Source organism: Indicator indicator, chromosome 14, assembly GCF_027791375.1.
Source record: "Indicator indicator isolate 239-I01 chromosome 14, UM_Iind_1.1, whole genome shotgun sequence".
Taxonomy (NCBI): domain Eukaryota; kingdom Metazoa; phylum Chordata; class Aves; order Piciformes; family Indicatoridae; genus Indicator; species Indicator indicator.
Window position 1 is genome coordinate 25,550,637 of NC_072023.1, and position 20,500 is coordinate 25,571,136.

At 48.4% G+C, this 20,500-nt stretch overlaps 1 protein-coding gene across 1 annotated transcript in view; it reads right to left on the bottom strand.

The window, feature by feature from the left end:
* Positions 1-20,500, bottom strand: part of CACNA2D4 (calcium voltage-gated channel auxiliary subunit alpha2delta 4) — a 205,158-nt gene that overhangs the window by 91,838 nt on the left and 92,820 nt on the right. The window contains exons 23-27 of the mRNA XM_054386414.1: positions 18,980-19,077; positions 16,328-16,421; positions 14,825-14,920; positions 12,766-12,893; positions 2,989-3,069 (exon numbers count right to left, since the gene is read on the bottom strand). Coding sequence (XP_054242389.1) covers positions 2,989-3,069; positions 12,766-12,893; positions 14,825-14,920; positions 16,328-16,421; positions 18,980-19,077 — 497 coding nt within the window. The remainder of the gene's footprint in view (positions 1-2,988; positions 3,070-12,765; positions 12,894-14,824; positions 14,921-16,327; positions 16,422-18,979; positions 19,078-20,500) is intronic.

Sequence of the window (20,500 nt, forward strand, 5' to 3'; positions counted from 1 at the left end):
GGAGATGCTCAAGTCCCCTCATCATCCTCATGGCTCTCCATCGGACTCTTTCCAGTAGGTCTCTGTCTCTCTTGAACTGGGGAGCCCCAAACTGGACATAGGATTGCAGCTGTGGTCTCAGCAGGGCAGAGCAGAGGGGGAGAAGAACCTTCCTATCCCTGCTGGACACTTTTCTTGCTGCACTCCAGGATCCCATTGGCTGCCTTGGCCACAAGGGCACATTTCTGTCCCATGCAGAACTTGCTGTCCACCAGCACTCCAAGGTCTTTCTCCATGGAGCTGCTTTCCAGCAGGGCAGTCCCTAACCTGTACTCTAGTCAGCCATTCCTTCCACCACACAGGACTCCATTGACATTAATCATTCCTTTACAAGCAGCTTTGCCTCTTGACATGTTTCTGGTGATAATTACTCCATTACCTGTTGAATCAACCTCTTCTCTTAGTCAATGCTTCCACGTCTAAAAAGACTGCAGGGAAGCAATCTTCTTCTTACCTTCGTGCTGCTGCACAGAGTGTTTAAGTAGGGTAGGATGCCAGCACTGTTGATTCATGTTGCTTGTTTCATTAACTGGCTGCTCTGTTTCACTTCTGAGGTTCCTGTACTCCCATAAAGGCTGAAGCAATTACACAGAATCCCATAATCACAGAATCAACCAGGTTGGAAAAGACCTTTGAGATCATCAAGTCCAACCTCTCACCCAACACCATCTAATCTACTACACCATGGCACTGAGTGCCTCATCCAGTCTCTTTTTAAACACTCCAGGGATTGTGACTCCACCACCTCCACAGACAGCCCATTCCGATGGCCAATTACTTTCTGTGAAGAATTTCTTCCTCACACTCAGCCCAAACTTCCCCTGGTGCAGCTTGTGACTGTGTCCTCTCCTTCTGTCACTGCTTGCCTGGGAGAAGAGACCAACCCCCATCTCGCTATAACCTCTTTTGAGGTAGTTGTAGACAGCAATGAGGTCTCCCCTGAGCCTCCTCTTCTCCAGGCTAAACACCTCCAGCTCCCTCAGCCTCTCCTCATAGGGTTTGTGCTCTATTTGCTGCAGAAAATGGTAAATCTTCAAAAGCTTTGGGGTTCTGTTGGAAATACTGCACCTCATGGATTTTCCAAAGGTAGATACAAAGCCTAGTGAAGGTCTGCCAAAAGGGGTTTAAAGCTCAGACACAAATATAAATCTGGCAATCTCTGTGTCTGAGTTGGAAATCTAGCAACAAGACCATTCCAGCAGCAGAACTTTCAGCTGAGCTAATGATGGAGATGCATGAATGTGCTTTTCTTCCAAAAGGAAAAATGCCTCCTGCAAACAGGTCAACGCCTCCATGGACTGCTCAGCCTACTGTAAGAGGCTAAATCTTGTCTCTCTTGATGTGAATCAACAAAGATAAACTCACCTTTGCTCCCAGACAACAGAAATGTGTAATGGGCAGATGCCACTGGATAAGATTCTCTGGAATGTGCACAGACAAGATCATCTCTACCCATCAGCTACCCTGGAAAGGGAGGATGGTGAAAAGGACAATGGATTAGCCCCTGATGTGTGTTGTGTGTATGGGCAGGTAAACAGCAAAGGACTGAAAAACTGTATAAAAGACCTGAGCAATGCCTGCTCAGGAGAAGAAAACGCAAGAAGAAGAGAAGAAAATGCAAGAAGAGGAGAAGACATTGCCATGGAGCCTGGAGGCAGCAGACCAGGAGGAACCTTCTCTCCATGCCCTACCTAAGTTCTGCCTGCTGCAACTCATGGACAAGGGAAAAGACATCTTTACTGAAGGTACCACGTGTTGAAGGTTGCTCAGAGAAGGACTTGGACTTTGGGACCTCTCCCTCCCCTCCTCCAGGGAGGACAGCACAAGCCAATAAGGATGACATCTCCTCCATGCCAAAGAGGCAGCAGCCTTCCTTGGACCCAAACTGTCTTGGGGGTGGGGGTGGTGGTAACATAATGACTTTCCTGCTCTCTCTCTCTCCCTTCCCCCCCCCCCTCTCCCTTCTTCTGTTCTGTCCACTTTATTCTGTTAATAAATAGCCTGGCTGCTGATATTTTGGCCTCGTTTGTGCCTCTAATTTCACAACACAGGAATGTTCAAAAAGAACCCAGTCTCTTTCCCCTCTCCAGACCCAGACACCTACTCCTCCTCCAGAGAAGGAGTCTCACTCCACAGGGTCACCAGCATTGCAGATGGGAAGCTTCCATTCAAGCACACAGTTTCCCTCTCAAAAAGCCTATCAAGGCATTCAGTGTTGCAGCCACTGCTCTGAGGGCAGTTGCTGGATGCATGCAGAGTGCAGGATTCCTTAGCTGTCTAGAGCAAAACAATCACATTCCATGGGTGCCAAGAACAACAGCCTCACCTTGGCACCCTTGGATTGGAACATGCTGCAGAAGTCACCTCCTTGACATGCTGGCATCTCTCATTAGGAAAAGATTTTAGTTTATAGATGTGGTTGGATTTTACTGGATAAGGGATTGATTACAAAGAGTATAAAAACAGCCACTCTGAGCTACAAGGCAGACTGAGGGGTTAGGGCTTTGGTGTAGGGATGCTGCTAGGGATATGCTTAGGACTTCTGTTAGCTGCTTTGTCTTTTAAGGGCTTCTGGGACTTCTGTTAAGGACACTCTGAGACTCTGTAATGCTGGGGAATCTATGACACAGCAGTAGAGGACTTCTGGGAGGGCTTCTGAGATCCTCCTGCATTTCTGGAATCTCATTGCTACATGGCAATGGGGTTCCTGTCTCCATTTGTCACTCAATGGCACCTTATTAGAAGGGGTCCACAACTACATTCAGTCCCCACCCTGGATCAGGGGAGTGATAATTCAGTACCTTTTCTAACACTCTGTGTTTCACCTAGTTCACTCTTGTGGCTCCTGTCATTTCCCTGCAATGACAAGCTGACACCTCACAGCTCCCACTCTCAACACAAGGTGCAAGGAGGCCACTGAAGATGAAAAGAGAAAGCAGAAGGTCCTACCTGCAGCAATTCCCATCTTCCCATCCACAGACACAGCCACAGCCGTGCTCACTGTCACCACTTTGGGCAGGCCACCTCCCTCTGTCAAGACACAATCACAACAAGCTTGATTAGCTCAGCACCAGGGAGGGGTAAAGCAGTGGGAGCAGCTGGCTCACACTTCCACATCCAGACCAGCGTGCACCTATGCCTCAACTCTAAAACATGCAGGGGTTTGGAGGGCTGCATCTTTCAGGACACAAAAGCAAACTGAAGAGCTATGAGTAGAGGGTGGTTTTTATTTCTAGATAATGTCCCATGCTAAAGGCAGCCTGCCCTGCACAAAAAAAGCAAAGGATTGGCCTCCTCAGTTATGGGCAAGGTAGAGCTTTTCTTAGGCAGAAAATTGCTTTGCTTCAGGTGCCAGGTAACCTCTGTAGAGAGAGGAGAGGCAGCAGAGGTAATTCTGACACCGACTCTCACACGGCAGAGACCAGGCTTACATCCTGCTCTGGTACCCAAGCCAAAGAGCACTGCAAACTGGAGAGACAGAGACAGCACTTCCAGGTACTGCTGGCCTGTAGTCCATTTTAGAAACAGTCTTCTGGGACTCTGCTGCCTAAACTCTGTTATGCCCAAGGGTCTCCCAGTTATCCTTTAGCTGCTGCTTTAAAGTGTCCTGTAGGTCTTGTGTGCAGATCCCTTGGCTCCCACAGGGCATTTAAAAGAGCATGGCTGGATAGGCTTAAGCAACAGAACTCCAGCTCCTCTCTCTTTGTTAGTGCAGTCGATTCAGCCTGCAATTGTCCATGTGACAGATTCCATTTCTGTATTTTTTTTTAAGTGATTAGATTAGCCTCAGCTGGGGCACCTCTTCTGGAACTGCCAGGGGAGAGCTTGAAGGTCAGCGTGATCGATTTAGCCTGCAACTGATTCCCTCCTCATGTGCTGTGTGGAAATCTCTTGCTCAGACAGATGAGTCAGGGCTTCTTTCCTCTGCAAGAGCTCCAGCATTTCCATTTCTACCTTCTTCATTCTTGCTGGCATCCTGTGTGTCCTGAGCATCATTCTGTGTTTACCACAGTCTGACCTCCAGTCTCTCACTCATTTTATTTTCCTTTTTAAACTGAAGTCAGGTTAACTTGCTCAAGGATGTCAGAAATAGTTGAGCCCTCGTGAAACAAATACTCAGCTAACTTAGGCTCACATGCCTTGGGCCTAATCCTGCTTTTATAGTGAACACCACATTTCTTGCTGTCCCTAGGATAAGACAAATAAGCAAAATACACTTAGCAACCCTGGGAAAACCAAACCAAACCAAGCCCCAAAACCCCAAACACCCAACACAAGAGAGATCTGGGCTGCAAGAACAGTTCAACTTGACTGGCAGAGCTTTCCCTGCTGTTATCTTCTCTCTGAAACTTTTGGACACTGGAAGAAGGAGCCCTGGCTAAATTATTCTGATGACCTGCAGCCATTCCCTGCTGATTGCTCTTCCATCAGGGAGGTCTGCAGGCTCTTTCCTCTTATGTGATGAAAAGTTCATCTGCCATGAAAACCTCTTGCCACAGGGCAGGCATGTACTGAGTCATGTGGGGAGCATCTAATCATCAAAAACTCATAAAAACTGGGTGCTGTGTGCTGGCCAAAAGGTGGGGCACCCCTGCTTCGTCAAATGATAAGGAAGGGCCTGGACTTTGCTTTGACAGTGAAGCAGCACCACAGCTCAGAGGCACTGTGAGTATTTTTGCCTGGCTCTTCACAGGCATAATGTGTGATCTCATGGATCACAGTCTCTTTAGGCCCAGCTGTTCATCTCCAAAGAGACTAATAATCTCCCTTACAATTCAGAGCATAAGGTCTTCAGGGCCAGCTACTACTTCTTACAATGTGCCTGAAGGCTTTCCAGATATCTGAATGGGGTCCTGGACTTGAAGCTTCTGACCTTGCAATACAAAAACCAGTGGCAGTCATTTGTCTTCTGTCTTTATCCAAGCAAAACTACCTGGGACTTCTAGGAATGTGGCCTGGGTAATGGCTGCCCTAAGAAGCCCCACAGCATGCCACTGCCTGCTGTTCTAACCCACACTCTACTCCAAAGAGCAAATGCTGTGGTATGCAGGAAAGGAAAAGTTCCGTCCTGCCATGCCTCTGCCTCTCTCTACACTTGCCTTTAAAGTGAGATGTAAGGGTGCTGGGCAGAGAGAGGCTTGTGATGGTTTGAAACTGTCTTTTTAATTTTTCCTTGCAAAGTTCAGAACAGAGAAAGTGAAAGAATGTAAATAAGTCACTATTGGGTGTAAGAAAAGCAAAATAACGATTGTTCTAAACACTTCCATTGGATAGATACAAATGTTTAAGAACTATTACCCAAAACAAAGTGGGCACTCTGCACATTCTGCGTTCGGCAGTGGGGGCAGTTGCTGGGCTGTCTGGCTGCTGTTTCTTCTTCTCTTCTGGCTGAAGATAACACGTACTGACCTTGGCAGCTAAGTTAACAACTTTCTGCTTAACTAACTCTGCTTCTCTGTCCAGGGGGGTCTGGGGGGGAAGCTCCTGGGAGAGAGAGAGGCCCCTTTGGGAGGGTCCCCTTGGGGGGAAGCAAAGGGAGATCGGTTGTGCTTTTTCTGTTGATTGTATATATTTGTGAATGTTGTGAATTTTGTATATTTGTACATATTCATTGCATTTCATTGTAGATTTTAGACTCTGCTTGTAAATACAGCTTTTCATTTGCTTCCAGACTGAGCTAGCCTGGTTATTGTCGGTGGGGGGGGAATTTCAGCTCACACCGACACACTTTTTATTTTTGGCACTCCAACTCGGGGCTCGATTGCTTGTGATTTATTTCTGCTCAGATTAGGAAGCAAAATGAAGCTGTTTTGGATTTTGAGTAATTTTATTTCATCTATTATCGGTGCAATTGTCTACAGATGGGCCATTTCTTGCATGATAGACAAGATTGTGAGATATGTGGCATATAAGTCGTTTCTTTGGGTTAAGAACAAGTTACTGAATGTTGGTGAATTCTGTTGTGGTCTTATTGGGCTAAGAAGCTATGGTAACTCAACTATGGATGTGCTAGCAGACACATTTGAGTTTGTTACTCCTCTTACAACTACAGAGGGTCTTTGGAACCAGTGGTACCCTAGATATCTTGTACTAGCCTTAATCTTAATTTTGTTGCTTCTTGGAATAATCATATGGCTACTGATAGCACTGTGTCAAGAAAGACATAAGGCTACTTGCTCTTCCAACTCTGCTGTGAATGTGAAAACCAAGCCAGTAAATTTGGTGGCCACTGTAAGAAAAAGTGTAAAGGAGTTGCAGGAGGAGATGCAGATGCTGCAGGAGATGGTGCAGATGGAGATGAGGGTCCTTCTACTCAGGGTCCCTCTGTTAAGAAAGATCCTTCTGGTGAGGAAGAGAAGGTTAGCCTTAAAACTCTGGTAGACCTCTTGAGACCCCACATGGATGATGGAGATGTAGGTCAGGATGTAGACCCTGGTAGATTAGCAACTGCTGGCAGAGCCTCTGAACTCAAGGAAATTCAACGGAGGATTACAACAGGATTATGGGGACAGCGACCTCAGGATGATGATGATGATGAGGATGACATACAGTCAGCTAATGCACCCAGACAGGAAATTAGACATGTGAGGAAGGATTACATCAGAGGAGATAATGAGCCAGTCCTGTCTTGGCTAGCCAGGTGTTTTGATAGGGGAGCCCCAGCATTGGTGGTAGGCGACAAGTCGGCCTCTCAGTTGGGGATGCTCTCAAAGGATACAGGCATAGACAGGCATCTAGGCAAGTGCATTGGTAAAGCTTCTCTGTGGGCACGCCTCCTACTGGCAGTCTCGCTGAGGTACCCCAGCAGAGATGATTTACCATGGAACCCTAAGCCTTGGACCACAATAGCTGAGGGAATCAAGCGTCTGAGAGAGTTTGCTGTGAGAGAAGTAATGTATGGAGATCATAAGACCCTGAATCCTGATGAAATTCCTGTTGGAACAGGCCTTGCCAAAAAGCTCATTAAGCTTGCTCCTCCTAATTATGCTACTATTCTGGCAAGCAGGATTGTGGCAAGAAATTATGGTGGAGTGCCTCCCACTGTTGGCCATTTCACTGACCAAATGAGGCAATTGGAGGATAGTCTTGCACGTACTTCTTTGGTTTCAGCCATTGAAACTCTGTCTGGAAAGATGGAGAATTTCATGAAAGAGCTGAAGGAGGAACTTAAAACCTCCATATCCAACTTGATGAAGGGGGATGATTCTGATTCCTCTTCCTCCAGATGGATACAAGTTTCAGCTGTTAGGAACAGACGTGCTCCAAGAAGGCCATTCCAGAATAGGTCAAACCAAAACAGACAGCAGAGGCAATCACGTGGCAGTATCTGGATAACTCTGCGTGATCAGTTTGGTGAGAACATGAACAGATGGGATGGTCAACCAACTTCTGATCTTTTCAAGAGGTTACGGGAGCTGCAGAGGGGCAGATCCCGAGGTAGCAATACCAGGAGGGTAGCTGTCGCTTCCTCAGTTTCCCAGAACAACTCTGATAGCTCCAACAGTGATCCTAATTCTGGTGCTGGACGTTGTGCCAGCTGTACATGTGGAGGTAATCCCCACAACTAGGGGTGCCCTGCCTTCCACCAGGGGGAGGTAAGGGATAATGGAGATAACAGAATCTATTGGGATGTGTACATCCAGTGGCCTGGCACTTCAAAATTTCAGAAGTACAGGGCCTTGGTTGACACAGGAGCTCAGTGCACCATAATACCATCAAATTATCAAGGGGGAGAATCTATAACTATTCAGGGAGTCACTGGTGGATCTCAATAATTGTTTAAGATAGAGGTTGATATAGGCTTAACTGGGAAGCAGTGGAAGAAACATACTATTGTAACAGGTCCTAATGCACCTTGTATTTTGGGAATTGACTTTCTGAGAGAAGGGCGTTGTAAAGACCCTAAGGGTTACAAATGGGCTTTTGGAATAGCAACTGTAGAAATTGATGGAGGAAAATTGAAGTTGTCCATTAGACCTGAGCTTTCAGATGAATCTGCAGTTGTGGGACAACATGAGATAGAGGATGTAAAGCTGCCGGTTGCTTCTCAAACTGTGCATCACAGACAATACAGAACCAACCGTGACTCTTTGGTGCCCATTCAAAACTTGATTCGTCAGTTGGAGAGTCAGAAGGTCATCAGCAAAACTCATTCACCTTTCAACAGTCCAATCTGGCCTGTGAGAAAGCAGAATGGAGAGTGGCGTCTGACAGTTGATTTCCGTGCCTTGAATGAAGTAACTCCACCCATGAGTGCAGCTGTACCAGACATGATGGAACTCCAATATGAGCTGGAATCCAAGCAGGCCAAACGGTATGCTACCATAGACATTGCTAATGCTTTCTTCTCTATTCCCATAGCAGAGGAATGCAGGCCTCAGTTTGCTTTCACCTGGAGAGGCGTTCAGTACACATTCAATCGTTTGCCCCAGGAGTGGATTCACAGTTCAACCATCTGCCATGCAGTGATCCATGATGCTTTGGAGAAAGGTGGAGCTCCAGAACACATTCAGTTCATCGATGACATCATCGTCTGGGGTGAGACTGCTGAAGAAGTCTTCGAGAAAGGTAATAAAATCCTTGACATTCTCTTGCAAGCTGGTTTCGCTATCAAGCGAGACAAGGTGAAAGGACCTGCCAGAGAAATCCAGTTTCTGGGAGTGCGGTGGCAAGATGGTCGCCGTCACATCCCAATGGATGTGATAAACAGAGTCTCCACCATGGCAAATCCCATCAACAAGAAAGAAACTCTGCGTTTCTTAGGTATAGTGGGATTTTGGAGACTGCACATTCCTGGATACAGTCAGATTGTGAAACCTCTATATGATGTGACTCGAAAAAGAAACAGTTTCCAATGGGGTCCTGAGCAACAAGCAGCCTTTGACCAGATCAAGCGAGAGGTAGTCCAAGCGATGGGTCTGGGACCTGTCCGAACTGGTCCAGACATTAAGAACATTCTGTACACGGCCGCGAGTGACAATGGTCCAACCTGGTGCTTATGGCAAAGAGCTCCAGGGGAGACACGGGGACGTCCTCTTGGTTTCTGGGGTCGTGGCTACAGAGGCTCAGAGGCAAACTACACTCCAACAGAGAAAGAGATTTTAGCTGCTTATGAAGGAGTGAAAGCTGCTTCTGAAGTGATCGGAACTGAGTCACAACTTCTTCTAGCTCCTAGATTGCCAGTTCTGAATTGGATGTTCAAGAGCAAAGGTTCTTCACCACATCATGCAACAGATGCTACCTGGTCTAAGTGGATGGCTCTGATAACACAGAGAGCTCGAATGGGAAATCTCGAAAGGCCTGGTTTGGTGGAGGTGATCACAAACTGGCCAGAAGGCACAAGCTGTGCAAAACCTCCAGAGGAGAGAGTAACTCGTGCAGAGGAAGCTCCTCCTTACAGTGATCTGTCTGATGATGAAAAGAGATATGCTTTGTTCACAGACGGTTCCTGTCGTCTTGTTGGAAACAAGCGGAGATGGAAATCTGCAGTGTGGAGTCCAACGCGCAGAGTTGCAGAAGCGAGAGATGGAGAAGGAGAATCCAGTCAATTTGCAGAGGTAAAAGCTGTCCAGCTAGCTCTTAACATAGCTGAACGTGAGAGATGGCCAAAGCTTTATCTCTACACCGACTCGTGGATGGTAGCCAATGCCTTGTGGGGTTGGCTGAAAGACTGGAAGAAGAATGGCTGGCAGAGAAAAGGAAAGCCAATCTGGGCTGCAGATCTGTGGCAAGACATTGCTGCTCGCATTGAGAGAATCCCAGTGAAAGTGAGACACATCGATGCTCACATTCCTAAGAGCAAAGCTACTGAAGAACAACAACACAACCATCAGGCAGATCTAGCTGCAAGAGTTTCCCAGGTGGACACAAACTCTGATCCTGATCCTGATCTTGACTGGAAACACCGAGGTGAGCTGTTCTTAGCTCGGTGGGCCCATGACTCGTCAGGACATCAAGGCAGAGATGCAACCTACCGATGGGCTCGTGACAGATCCATTGACATTTCCATGGATGCTATCACACAAGTCATCCATGACTGTGACATTTGTGCTGCTGTTAAGCAGGCAAAGCGGATCAAGCCCTTGTGGTACAGTGACCGATGGTCCAAGTACAAGTATGGTGAAGCCTGGCAGATTGACTACATCACTCTACCTCGTTCTCCATCTGGTAAGCAGTATGTGCTGACTATGGTAGAGGCAAGCACTGGATGGCTGGAAACTTATCCAGTTCCTCATGCAACTGCATGTAACACCATTCTTGGTCTGGAAAGACAAATCCTGTGGAGACACGAACTCCAGAGAGGATTGAGTCAGACAACAGAACTCATTTCAAGAACAATCTTGTAAAAAACTGGGCCAAAGAGCACGGCATCGAGTGGATATTCCACATTCCCTACTATGCACCAGCTGCAGGGAAGATCGAACGCTACAATGGTTTGCTGAAAACCACTCTCAAAGCCATGGGGGGTGGATCCTTGAAAAACTGGGAGAAACATTTAGCACAAGCAACCTGGTTAGTGAATAGTAGAGGTTCAGTGAATCGAGCTGGACCTGCCCAATCAGATTTGTTACGAAAGGAGGAAGGTGATAGAGTTCCTGTTATCAGAGAAAAGAATCTGTTAGGCAAAACTGTTTGGGTATTTTCTCCTTCAGGAGAGGCCAAACCTGTCCGAGGGGTGGTTTCTGCTGAAGGTCCTGGTCACACCTATTGGGTAATGCAAGAAAATGGTGAAATTCAGTGTATTCCACAAAGAAATCTAACTTTGGCTGAGAGAGGTTAAATTCAGAGTGTTGCGCAGATACAGCATCGCGCCCAAGAGGAGAGTCCATGAGATCTACGGTGCACGAACCCTGAGAGCCCTGAGTCACCTGAGAGTCCCTGTTCCTTTCTTCGCTCCATCTGTGAGGAAACAAGCTGTTTGCTGTTTTTCCTGTGATTTGACTCTTTTGAATCATCTACATCTGAGATAGCCGGAATGGACTATGGTCTTTATTCACCTATTGTTGTAGATATTATTTTAGATTAGATAAATGATAGTAGCAGCCAATGGAATTGTTTAGAAGGGGTGGACTGTGATGGTTTGAAACTGTCTTTTTAATTTTTCCTTGCAAAGTTCAGAACAGAGAAAGTGAAAGAATGTAAATAAGTCACTATTGGGTGTAAGAAAGCAAAATAACGATTGTTCTAAACACTTCCATTGGATAGATAGAAATGTTTAAGAACTATTACCCAAAACAAAGTAGGCACTCTGCACATTCTGCGTTCGGCAGTGGGGGCAGTTGCTGGGCTGTCTGGCTGCTGTTTTCTTCTTCTCTTCTGGCTGAAGATAACACACTGACCTTGGCAGCTAAGTTAACAACTTTCTGCTTAACTAACTCTGCTTCTCTGTCCAGGGGGGTCTGGGGGGGAAGCCCCTGGGAGAGAGAGAGAGGCCCCTTTGGGAGGGTCCCCTTGGGGGGAAGCAAAGGGAGATCGGTTGTGCTTTTTCTGTTGATTGTATATATTTGTGAATGTCGTGAATTTTGTATATTTGTACATATTCATTGCATTTCATTGTAGATTTTAGACTCTGCTTGTAAATACAGCTTTTCATTTGCTTCCAGACTGAGCTAGCCTGGTTATTGTCGGTGGGGGGGGAATTTCAGCTCACACCGACACAAGGCTTTTGTGGAAGGTTTCAAGTATTTTCTCTTTCCACCCCTCTCTCTTTACATCCTGGTTCATCTCTTGCCTCCCAGTCTGGTTTTCTCCTCTCTGCTACTTGCTTTCCCACCCACCAGCTTCCCACCACTGTGCCACAAAAAGCTTTAGCAGCTAAAGCACTGAGCTCCATGGCAGAGATGGAGTGCTAAGGGCCATGGAAGAGCACAGAGAGGATTTCTGCTTTCTGTGTATGAATCTCACATAAGTATGTTGTTTTGATTGTTTCTTTTTAGGCTCTTCTGCTCTCTTCCAGCCTTTTGAAGAGGTCCTGGCTGGCCCCTTAAACTCACAGGAACCAGCATCCCATGGAAGAATCAGGGGAGTGCCATGCCTTGCTTACCTCTCATGCTTGAGCTCCCTAACTGCCCAGGAGGTACCAGTTTAGTAGTATGATGGGACAGAGGACTAATGAGACAGCCTCACCATGAGGATGCTGTGGAAAAGCCTTCCCTTTTCCTCTACCACCTTCCATAACAAACCCATCCTTTCATGTCATGGGAAGTGGTGAGGAAAAAATTGACACCTTCCAAACTTAGACTTCCTGACTGAGTGCTTGCTGATGCCTTATCAGTCCTAGCTGTTACCTTCATCCAGTCCTGATGATGTTACCTCCCAGGCATGGTCACACTTATATGTCTAAGCCCTTCAATGATACCTTTCCCTTCTCCTTCTCATGGTTCATAGGTTCTCCAGCCCAAGTATCCTGTGACTTCCTACCCCTGGCTCCTGAAACCCTTTGGGCTACTCAGACTCTGTGGAGTCATCCCTCACCTCCTCTACAACCTCATGTTACAGAGCCACGACTGCCTGCCTTGTAGGTCTGTCTTTCTGCTGTGGCCAGTAGGCTGTGGCCTCTCTGCCTCTATGGTAAGTATGAAGATGATGCCAAAAGGCCAGGTCTCAGCACTTCCCACAACGCAGAAGGCAGTGATAAAGGGATTGGGACAAGCATGGCGTGGGGTGCAAGATGGGGAAATTTTTTCTCTTCCCTCTCATCTGCTTTGGTGTTCAGGTTGGGGTTACCTGAATCATCCTCTGAGACAATGCTGTAGATGAAGCTCCCGGGGGGATGCTCAGCTGCCCGGCGGTACCACAGAGGGAAGTGGTCCATGGTGAAGATACTTTCCTTCTCCTTCGGTGTCAGGAATTTCCTGCCGGGAGAAAACCCAGGGCAGCCTCTGTACAGTGTGAAGGAGCGGCAATGCAATAGGACCCCTGGGGCTGGACTCACCACCTGGGGCTTCCCCTGCAGCAGACCCATGCCAGCGCTAGGGTCTTCCCGGAGCACTGGTGGCCACGGGGACATTGGGGCAGCTCGCCAGCTCTCTCTTGCTACCGCGACGCGGACACGGCTCCCTGTGCTTCGCTTCCCCCCGGCATATGTGGGTCAGAGACCGACCCCCCCGGCCCAGGCACCCCCCCCGCAGCCGGACCGGACCCACTCGCCCGCGGCACAGCTGCCGCCGCTTCTGAACGGCAACCATGGGCCAGACGGCACCGCCCACCCCTCGCCGCCCCGGGCCCTCCACCGCCGCGGACCCCCCGCCGCCGCCGCGCCTCTGCCGGCCGGCCGCCAGGTGCCGCTGTTGCCTTGGCCGAGGCTCGAGGCGGCGCCGGCGGCGGTCCCGAGGGCGGGCGAGGGGCGGCCGCGGACAGACCGGCTCCTGGCGGCGGCAGGGCGGAGGCGCCTGCCGCTCCTTCCCGCAGCCGCCGGGGGAGAGAAGCCAAAGTGGTGTGTGGCCAGCAGAAAGCCATGCGTTGCTGCAGGAGAATGGGGGGCAGCCGAGGAAACGGACTTAGTGGTCTGCAACACAGCCCCCACACCCGAAAAAGCCCCCCTCGGAACGGCCCTGTGTCGAAATACTGAATTCCTAGGGGTGCATGCAATGGAAAACTCGGGCAAACGACTGCTCCTAAAGGCAGGAAAGTGGCTTCTGAAGGCATGACAAGACAGGCAGAGTGTGCTCAGGAGAGATCTCAGGAAAATCAGGTCGTTGTCTTCCCTGGAGGTCCCTGCATCCCGCCTGACAAATCCCCGTTTTGCTGTGCATTTTGACATTAACAACAATTATTCGTTTATATACTTCCTTCCTTTCAGGGCCTTCCAGAAGCACCCCGTGTGTGATGTGTGGGGGTCTGTCACTGCCGTGTGGTGTTTGGAAACACTGAAGGATGCTCCCGATGAGCAGTGCGGGTTAGGAAATCATCATCTCAGCGTCCTGTAGCACATGTTGTTTTCTCCCTTGCCACCAGAGCCTGACTACTCTGACTTATGCAGACTGTTTTGAACACATAAAAGGTGGCTGACAGGTTGTCACCTTCCAGGCACAGCCAAGCACTCTGCCTTGAATGTATGAATCGTGTTTGGAGAACTCAGAGCCACGGAAAACAGCTGCCAAAAAGCTCAGGACCACTGCCAACACTGTCCCCTTCTGCTTCATCTGCTGGTGAGCCTCTGTGACCTGTCCTTTCTTAAAGCAGAACACACCAGTCTGCATATTCAGAATGCAGCAAAAATGCAAACTGTACCCTTTCCACGTCAGAACCCTCCACTTGAACACACACTTTGGCCTTGAGGGAGAGGACAAACAAATGAATCATATCTGACAGATGTCAGTCACATCATTTCATGCCTCACTGGAAGGCACTGCTAGGATACTGCTGTGATGTGGGCAATGTAAGAACCAGAAGAGAATGAACCTGGAAGAGGAGCTGAGGCAGAAAGATCAAACCTAGCCAAGCTGGAATGCCACCAGGGCACTAGAGAGCAGAGCCTCTGCACTGCAAAAGGGTCCTGGGGATATGCAGTAACTGTGGACATTTTCTCTGGTTAGCTGATTGAAGTCAGAGAATGATGGAAGGTTTTTCATTGGAATAAATGTACTTTGGGTCAGTTTTTAAAGAAAAACTCAAAAGGACAAGGAGAAAGGACCTCTACTACCTGAGCTCTGTAAACCAGCACCCATGCCACCCTGGTGTTGCTTTCTTTCTCTTTCAGTCTCCTTAAAGACATTTCTAAAGGGCTGGTGTTGCCCCTTCAGAGTCACTGAGGCAAACCTCTTGCTGCAGTTCACAGACTCACCGGTTGGAAATCTTCTCAGAGCCCACATACAGGGCGCTCCTCATGAGTCCAGCTCGAGTGCCCAGGAAGGCCATCTCCACACCTGCCTCAGTATCCCTGTGAAACACACACAAGCAGAAGCAAACAGCTCTCAGAAGAACAGACATTTCCTTGCACCAAGGTGAGGGCATTTCAAACCAGGAGCCACACCTGGAGATGTGGTCCCAAGATAATTTGCAATATTATGATTGGGCTCAATGATCTATGATATGGACTTGATCTTGAAGGTCTTTTCCAGTCCTTCTGTGACTCTAACCCATTTACATCAGGAGTGACACTTGCTCCTACCTGCTAATGGGAACAGGTTGTTGCTGGCTAACTGTTGGCAGGTTTAGATCTCTGCCTAGATTCACACCTTTGAAGTTTGCTCATTTGGTTTTCTTCTAAGCAGACCATAAGCTTCTTTCCTCCTGCTACTCTTGCTCCAGGCTGCCCACATAAGGCTGAAATGAGGGAGAGGGACTGCAAAAGGAGAATAGTTGTCTCAGGCATGCAGGGGCTGGGTGGGCTAGCAGGCTGACTCTGAAGCAGTAGGCTGATTTAGACATGTCTTACTGGAGGTATCAAGGGCACAGATGAGACAGCTACATGGTGGAGAACCTGCCTTAAAGTGAGAGGTGTGTGTTGGTGAAGCCATTTGAAAGTGTGCTGATCATTGGGTGTCTTAGCATGACTGCTGCTGGCTCAAGAATGGTAGAGATCCTGCTATTTGAAACAGGGAGAGGAGTCCCATGGCCACACATCTGTGTAAGCAGCATGTTGTCTGCTGGAAGCAGATCCTTTTGACATGATGCCAGATGCTACAAGTAAAAGTTGCCCCTCTGGAAATAATAAAGTAGAAATTAATTTGCTGAAGCCAGCCTGTCCACTCCCTTCCTGAGGTTTAATCTAACGGCACCATCAGCAGAGACCAGATCAAGCTCCCTTTTCCTCACTGCTGGTGAGGCAGCAAAGTCCTTGCCACATGGGATGGAGCTTCTGCTGCAGTCATATGGGAAGTGAAGCCAAACCATGCTGCTTGCCATTTAAAGGGATAACTAAGGCATGCTGAAATAACTCCTAGTAACTTTAAACTGAAATGGTCTCAGCTGCTCTGAGATACCAAATTCTATCAGCCCCAGAGGAAAATGCAGTGCATCTGAATTAGGTCCTGCAAAGAATTGATGTGAATTCCCCTTACTGGATCCCTTACCTGGATCACAGCTGTCTTCTACTGATACTCACATAAACTCACAAAACTAGAGGCTGCCCTGAGAAGGCCCAAGCTGCTGGACTGCACTCCTGAGAGGCACTTTTGGAGTTCTTTCTAAAGCTATTGAGCTATTTCTATCAGCTTCTGGAACTGTTTCTAGTTTTTAGTATGTTGGGTAGCGATCTGTAAGTGTTTCAGGCACTGCATAAGCCCAGAGCATCTGGAGATGCCTCTTCAGTGGTGCTTCCCTCACGTTTATTTCTCAGACTTACATGGACATGTTGAGGGCCAGTGTTGTCCAGTAGGCCTCCATGGGTGCAGTGACCACTGCATCAAACAGCACTTCCTGCACCAACTCCTCATCACCTAAGAAGAAGAGACAGGAATCAGGAAAGATATGTCCTCTGCTAAATGGCTTAGTGAGTTTCTTATTGTGGAGCATCTGCCTGGCCCAGAGCAGGGAAGCAACACATCACAAAGCAGAGGTCTCCCCTTGCATGACTAAGCAGAGGACCCACCAGCCTGGGTGTCAATGAGAGCAAGAACAGATGTTGTACCTAAGAGTGTCAGGATGGTTCTCCTGCAAAATCAGTGCAAGGGTTTTGGTTTGACAGTGTGGGCAAGTGAGAGGCTTTCAAATGAAATTATTCATCAGGCCTTCACTCTGCCCTTCTACTTGACTGAACAGGCTGCCCACAACCATTTCTTCAAATCTCTGCTTTGATATTATTTCTTGGTGCCCTATAGAAGGACACCAGGCAGCCCATTCCACTCAAGAAGCTTCTTCAAAGCCCTAAGTAACTTCTTCACTGGCTTCTCTGTTAGCTCTCTGTCCTTCCTCTGCATCTCACAGAATACTCTCCTGTCCTGGTTCCCCCAGATGGCTCAAGCCAGTCTAGGCTACCAGTCTAGTCCAGCTTAAAGTGGGACTGAGAGGTGTTTAGGAAGCTTTGAGTATGCTTTGTGTTAAATGCTCTAAGGTCCCATTTATTTGACTAGCTTGGTTTCCATATTGCCCTGCCTGTATTCAGCTTGTGCTGTGAGAATGTGATTGCTGTCATCCAGACTGCAGGTAGACTCCTTTCAGTGAGGATCTGTTGAGGGAGGTGATTCTCCCCCTCTGCTCCACTCTGCTGAGACCCCACCTGGAGCACTGTGTCCAGTTCTGGAGCCCCTATTACAGGAAAGATCTGGAGGTGCTGGAAGAGAAGGGCCATGAGGATGAGCAGAGGGCTGGAGCTCCTCTCCTATGGAGACAGACTGAGAGAGTTGGGGTTGTTCAGTCTGGAGAGGAGAAGGCTCCAAGGAGACCTTCTTGTGGCCTTCCAGTATCTGAAGGGGGCTACAAGAAAGCTGGGGAGGGACTTTTTAGGGTGTCAGGGAGTGATAGGACTGGGGGGAATGGAACAAAACTAGAAATGGGTAGATTCAGATTGGATGTTAGGAAGAAGTTCTTCCCCATGAGAGTTGTGAGACAATGGAACAGGTTGCCCAGGGAGGTGGTGGAAGACTCATCCCTGCGGGTGTCTAAGGCCAGGCTGGATGTGGCTGTGAGCAACCTGCTGTAGTGTGAGGTGTCCCTGGACATGGCAGGGGGGTTGGACCTGGATGATCCTTGAGGTCCCTTCCAACCCTGACAATTCTGTGATTCTAGGTGGAGCACCCCCCCAGCCTTTTAGGTCTTTCAGCTTCCACTTACTGCACTGAGGTCCCAAATCTCCCCTAATACTTTCTCCCAAGTGCTCCCAGCTTTGTTTATTTCTGGTTTTTTGTTTGTTTGTTTAGTTCTTTGTTTGTTTTGTTTTTTTTTCTTTTTGTGGTTTTTTTTGTCATAGTTGTTAGAATCAATTTCTCTATTCTTTCTGTCATTCAGATCTCAAAACCACAGCTCACCAGCAGATATTTCCCTCCCAGGTCGCACATGTTTAAGATATATCCAAGTTCTATTTATTTTTCCTCCACAGCTCTCCCAAATCTGCATGTTACTCATAGTCAGCTCTCCTGAAACCTTCCTCCTTCTCTCTGACCTCTTCTACTCCTACATCTCTTTTCAGCCTCCTCCAAAGACAGCCAAGGAGGGTTCTGCACACACTGTGCAAGAGAGGATTACCTTTGCTTTTCATTTTAAGAGATTCTCACCCTTGTGTCAAAGGTTTGTGCAAGCATGCAAAAGCTTGTACCTGACACAACTGAAGGGGCTGAAGAGCTGGAGAGTTAGGTGAGCTGAAGGATGTCCTATAGCTAAATTGCAGTAGGGAGTTCCCATGCAGAGCTGCCCACCTCTACACCCCAACAGAGATCCCATTCCACAGTGCTGCTCTCAGCAGCTTGTGTGGCTCCAAGTGGTCTGGAGAATGGCACTTGGTGCAGTGGATGAGCAGCAGTGGCTGGCAGCTTAACATTCCTCCCCCCTCCCCCCAGATCAGTTACTAATTCTGTTTAGAAAACAAAATTAGCAATCCTTGTTCCGAAAGGACCCCATCTGCCTAGATGGCAACATGCAGCCCTCAGAGGATGCTGGCTGCAGGCCTTGGGAGCAGAGCAGCCACAGCAGCTTTGCTGGCTCCTCCTGCCACCGTCCCCTCGAGCCCAGCTGATCAGTCTGTCTTAAACGCGCTGTGCAGCCCCCACCAAGCTCCAGTCAAGTCTCACTTTTCCGGGTATCCTGTGCTGAGACCATTCAATAAGGCCAAGTTAAGTGAGGGCTCTGAAATGGGAAAAAGCAATCTCTGACAGAGGCAAGGAAGTGGATCCTCACAGCTTATTTCCACGTGGGAGTTAAGCTGGGTTAGAGCTCAGTCCTGCCTCTGTGAGCAGGTGCCACGGGAGCTCAGTCTGACACCAATCAGTTTGTCCCAGTCCCCTTCCCCGCATGACTGGTACAGGATAACCCCAGCAGTGTCCTTTGGGAGCCTGGGACTCACATTCCAGGTCAGGCTCCTCTCCAGTGAGGAAACGGATCACAGCCTCCAGCTGGCTGAGCTTCCGGTGGTCCGGATCAATGTCAGTGATGCAGTAAATCCTGGTAGGGAGGGGAGAGTGAAACCACAATCAAGCAAAGCTTCCTGGGAAATGATAACTGCAAACAAAAATTCCTGGAGAAAGCTTCAGCTGCAGAGGTGTTGCCCCTGCTGCTTGCCATGCCCGCTCAGAAGCTGACAGCGTGGCTGTAAGTCAAACCTGAGCCAAAGCCCAACTGGTCTGACTGCTGCACCTAGGAAGGTTGCTGTTATGTTCTCCAGCACAATGCCATGCAGCAGGCCCAGCAGTTACCTGTGTTATACATTCAGATATGTACCTGTGTCTATATAAACAATAAAAATGTGATGGAGAGACCTGAAAAGCAGAGGATCAGATGCAATGTGAGGAAAACAAGCAGAGAAACCAAGAGGCTGCTCTGCCCTGGTGAGGCTGCACCTGGAATACTGTGTCCAGTTCTGGGCCCCTCAGTTCAAGAAGGACCTCAGTGAACTGCTTGAAAGAGTCCAGCACAGAGCCACAAAGGTGATGAAGGGAGTGGAACATCTTCCTTATGAGGAGAGCCTGAGGGAGCTGAGGGCTCTGTAGCTTGGAGTGGAGGAGCCTGAGGGTGACCTCCTTCATGTTGATAAAGATGTGCAGGGTGAGTGCCCAGAGGCTGGAGCCAGGCTCTGCTGGGTGATACCCAATGCCAGCACAAGGGGCAGTGGTGGAAGTTGAGGCATAGGAAGTTCCATGGAAACAGGAGGAAAAACTTTTTCCCTGTGAGGGTGACAGAACCCTGGAACAGGCTGCCCAGGGGGGTTGTGGAGTCTCCTTCTCTGGATATATTTAAATCCTGCCTGGCTGTGTTCCTGTGTGATCTGCTCGAGGTGCTCCTGCTCTGGCAGGGGGGTTGGACTGGATGAGCTTTGGAGGTCCCTTCCAGCCCCTAACATTCTGTGATTCTGGGAAAATGAGACAAGGAGTAAGATTGCAATATGATACAGTGGCAACAAAAGCTGTCCCAAAATGGGACAAGCTGCAGGGTCCTTGACACAGTTTGAGGAGAAGCAGGAGAATGTGTTACAAAGGTATTAGAGAAGAAACCAATCTTCTAACCCTGCTTCCGATTTTGCCTGCTTCATTGTCAGAACAGTGAAGGAGAATGAAGGGGCTGAAAGGAGTGATTTATGAGAGCAGTCTAAGAGAAATGAATATGTAAAGTGTGATAAGCTGACACCCCAAGTTAGGAGTGGAAGAAGTCACTGCTTGTGTCTCAGATGTGCTGCCTGTGAAAGCTGACAGTGTAATGAGAGGTGTGAAGGGCTGCAGGGCTTCTTGAATAGAGTTATTTTGGCTTTGATACAGGCTGGGTTGGTGTGCCTGGGTGTAACTGAATGTTGGCTAGATGGAAATGCCAAACTTCACAGCAATAAATGAAGAGTGCCATGCTTCACCCTGTTACATACCCAACCAAAGCAGAA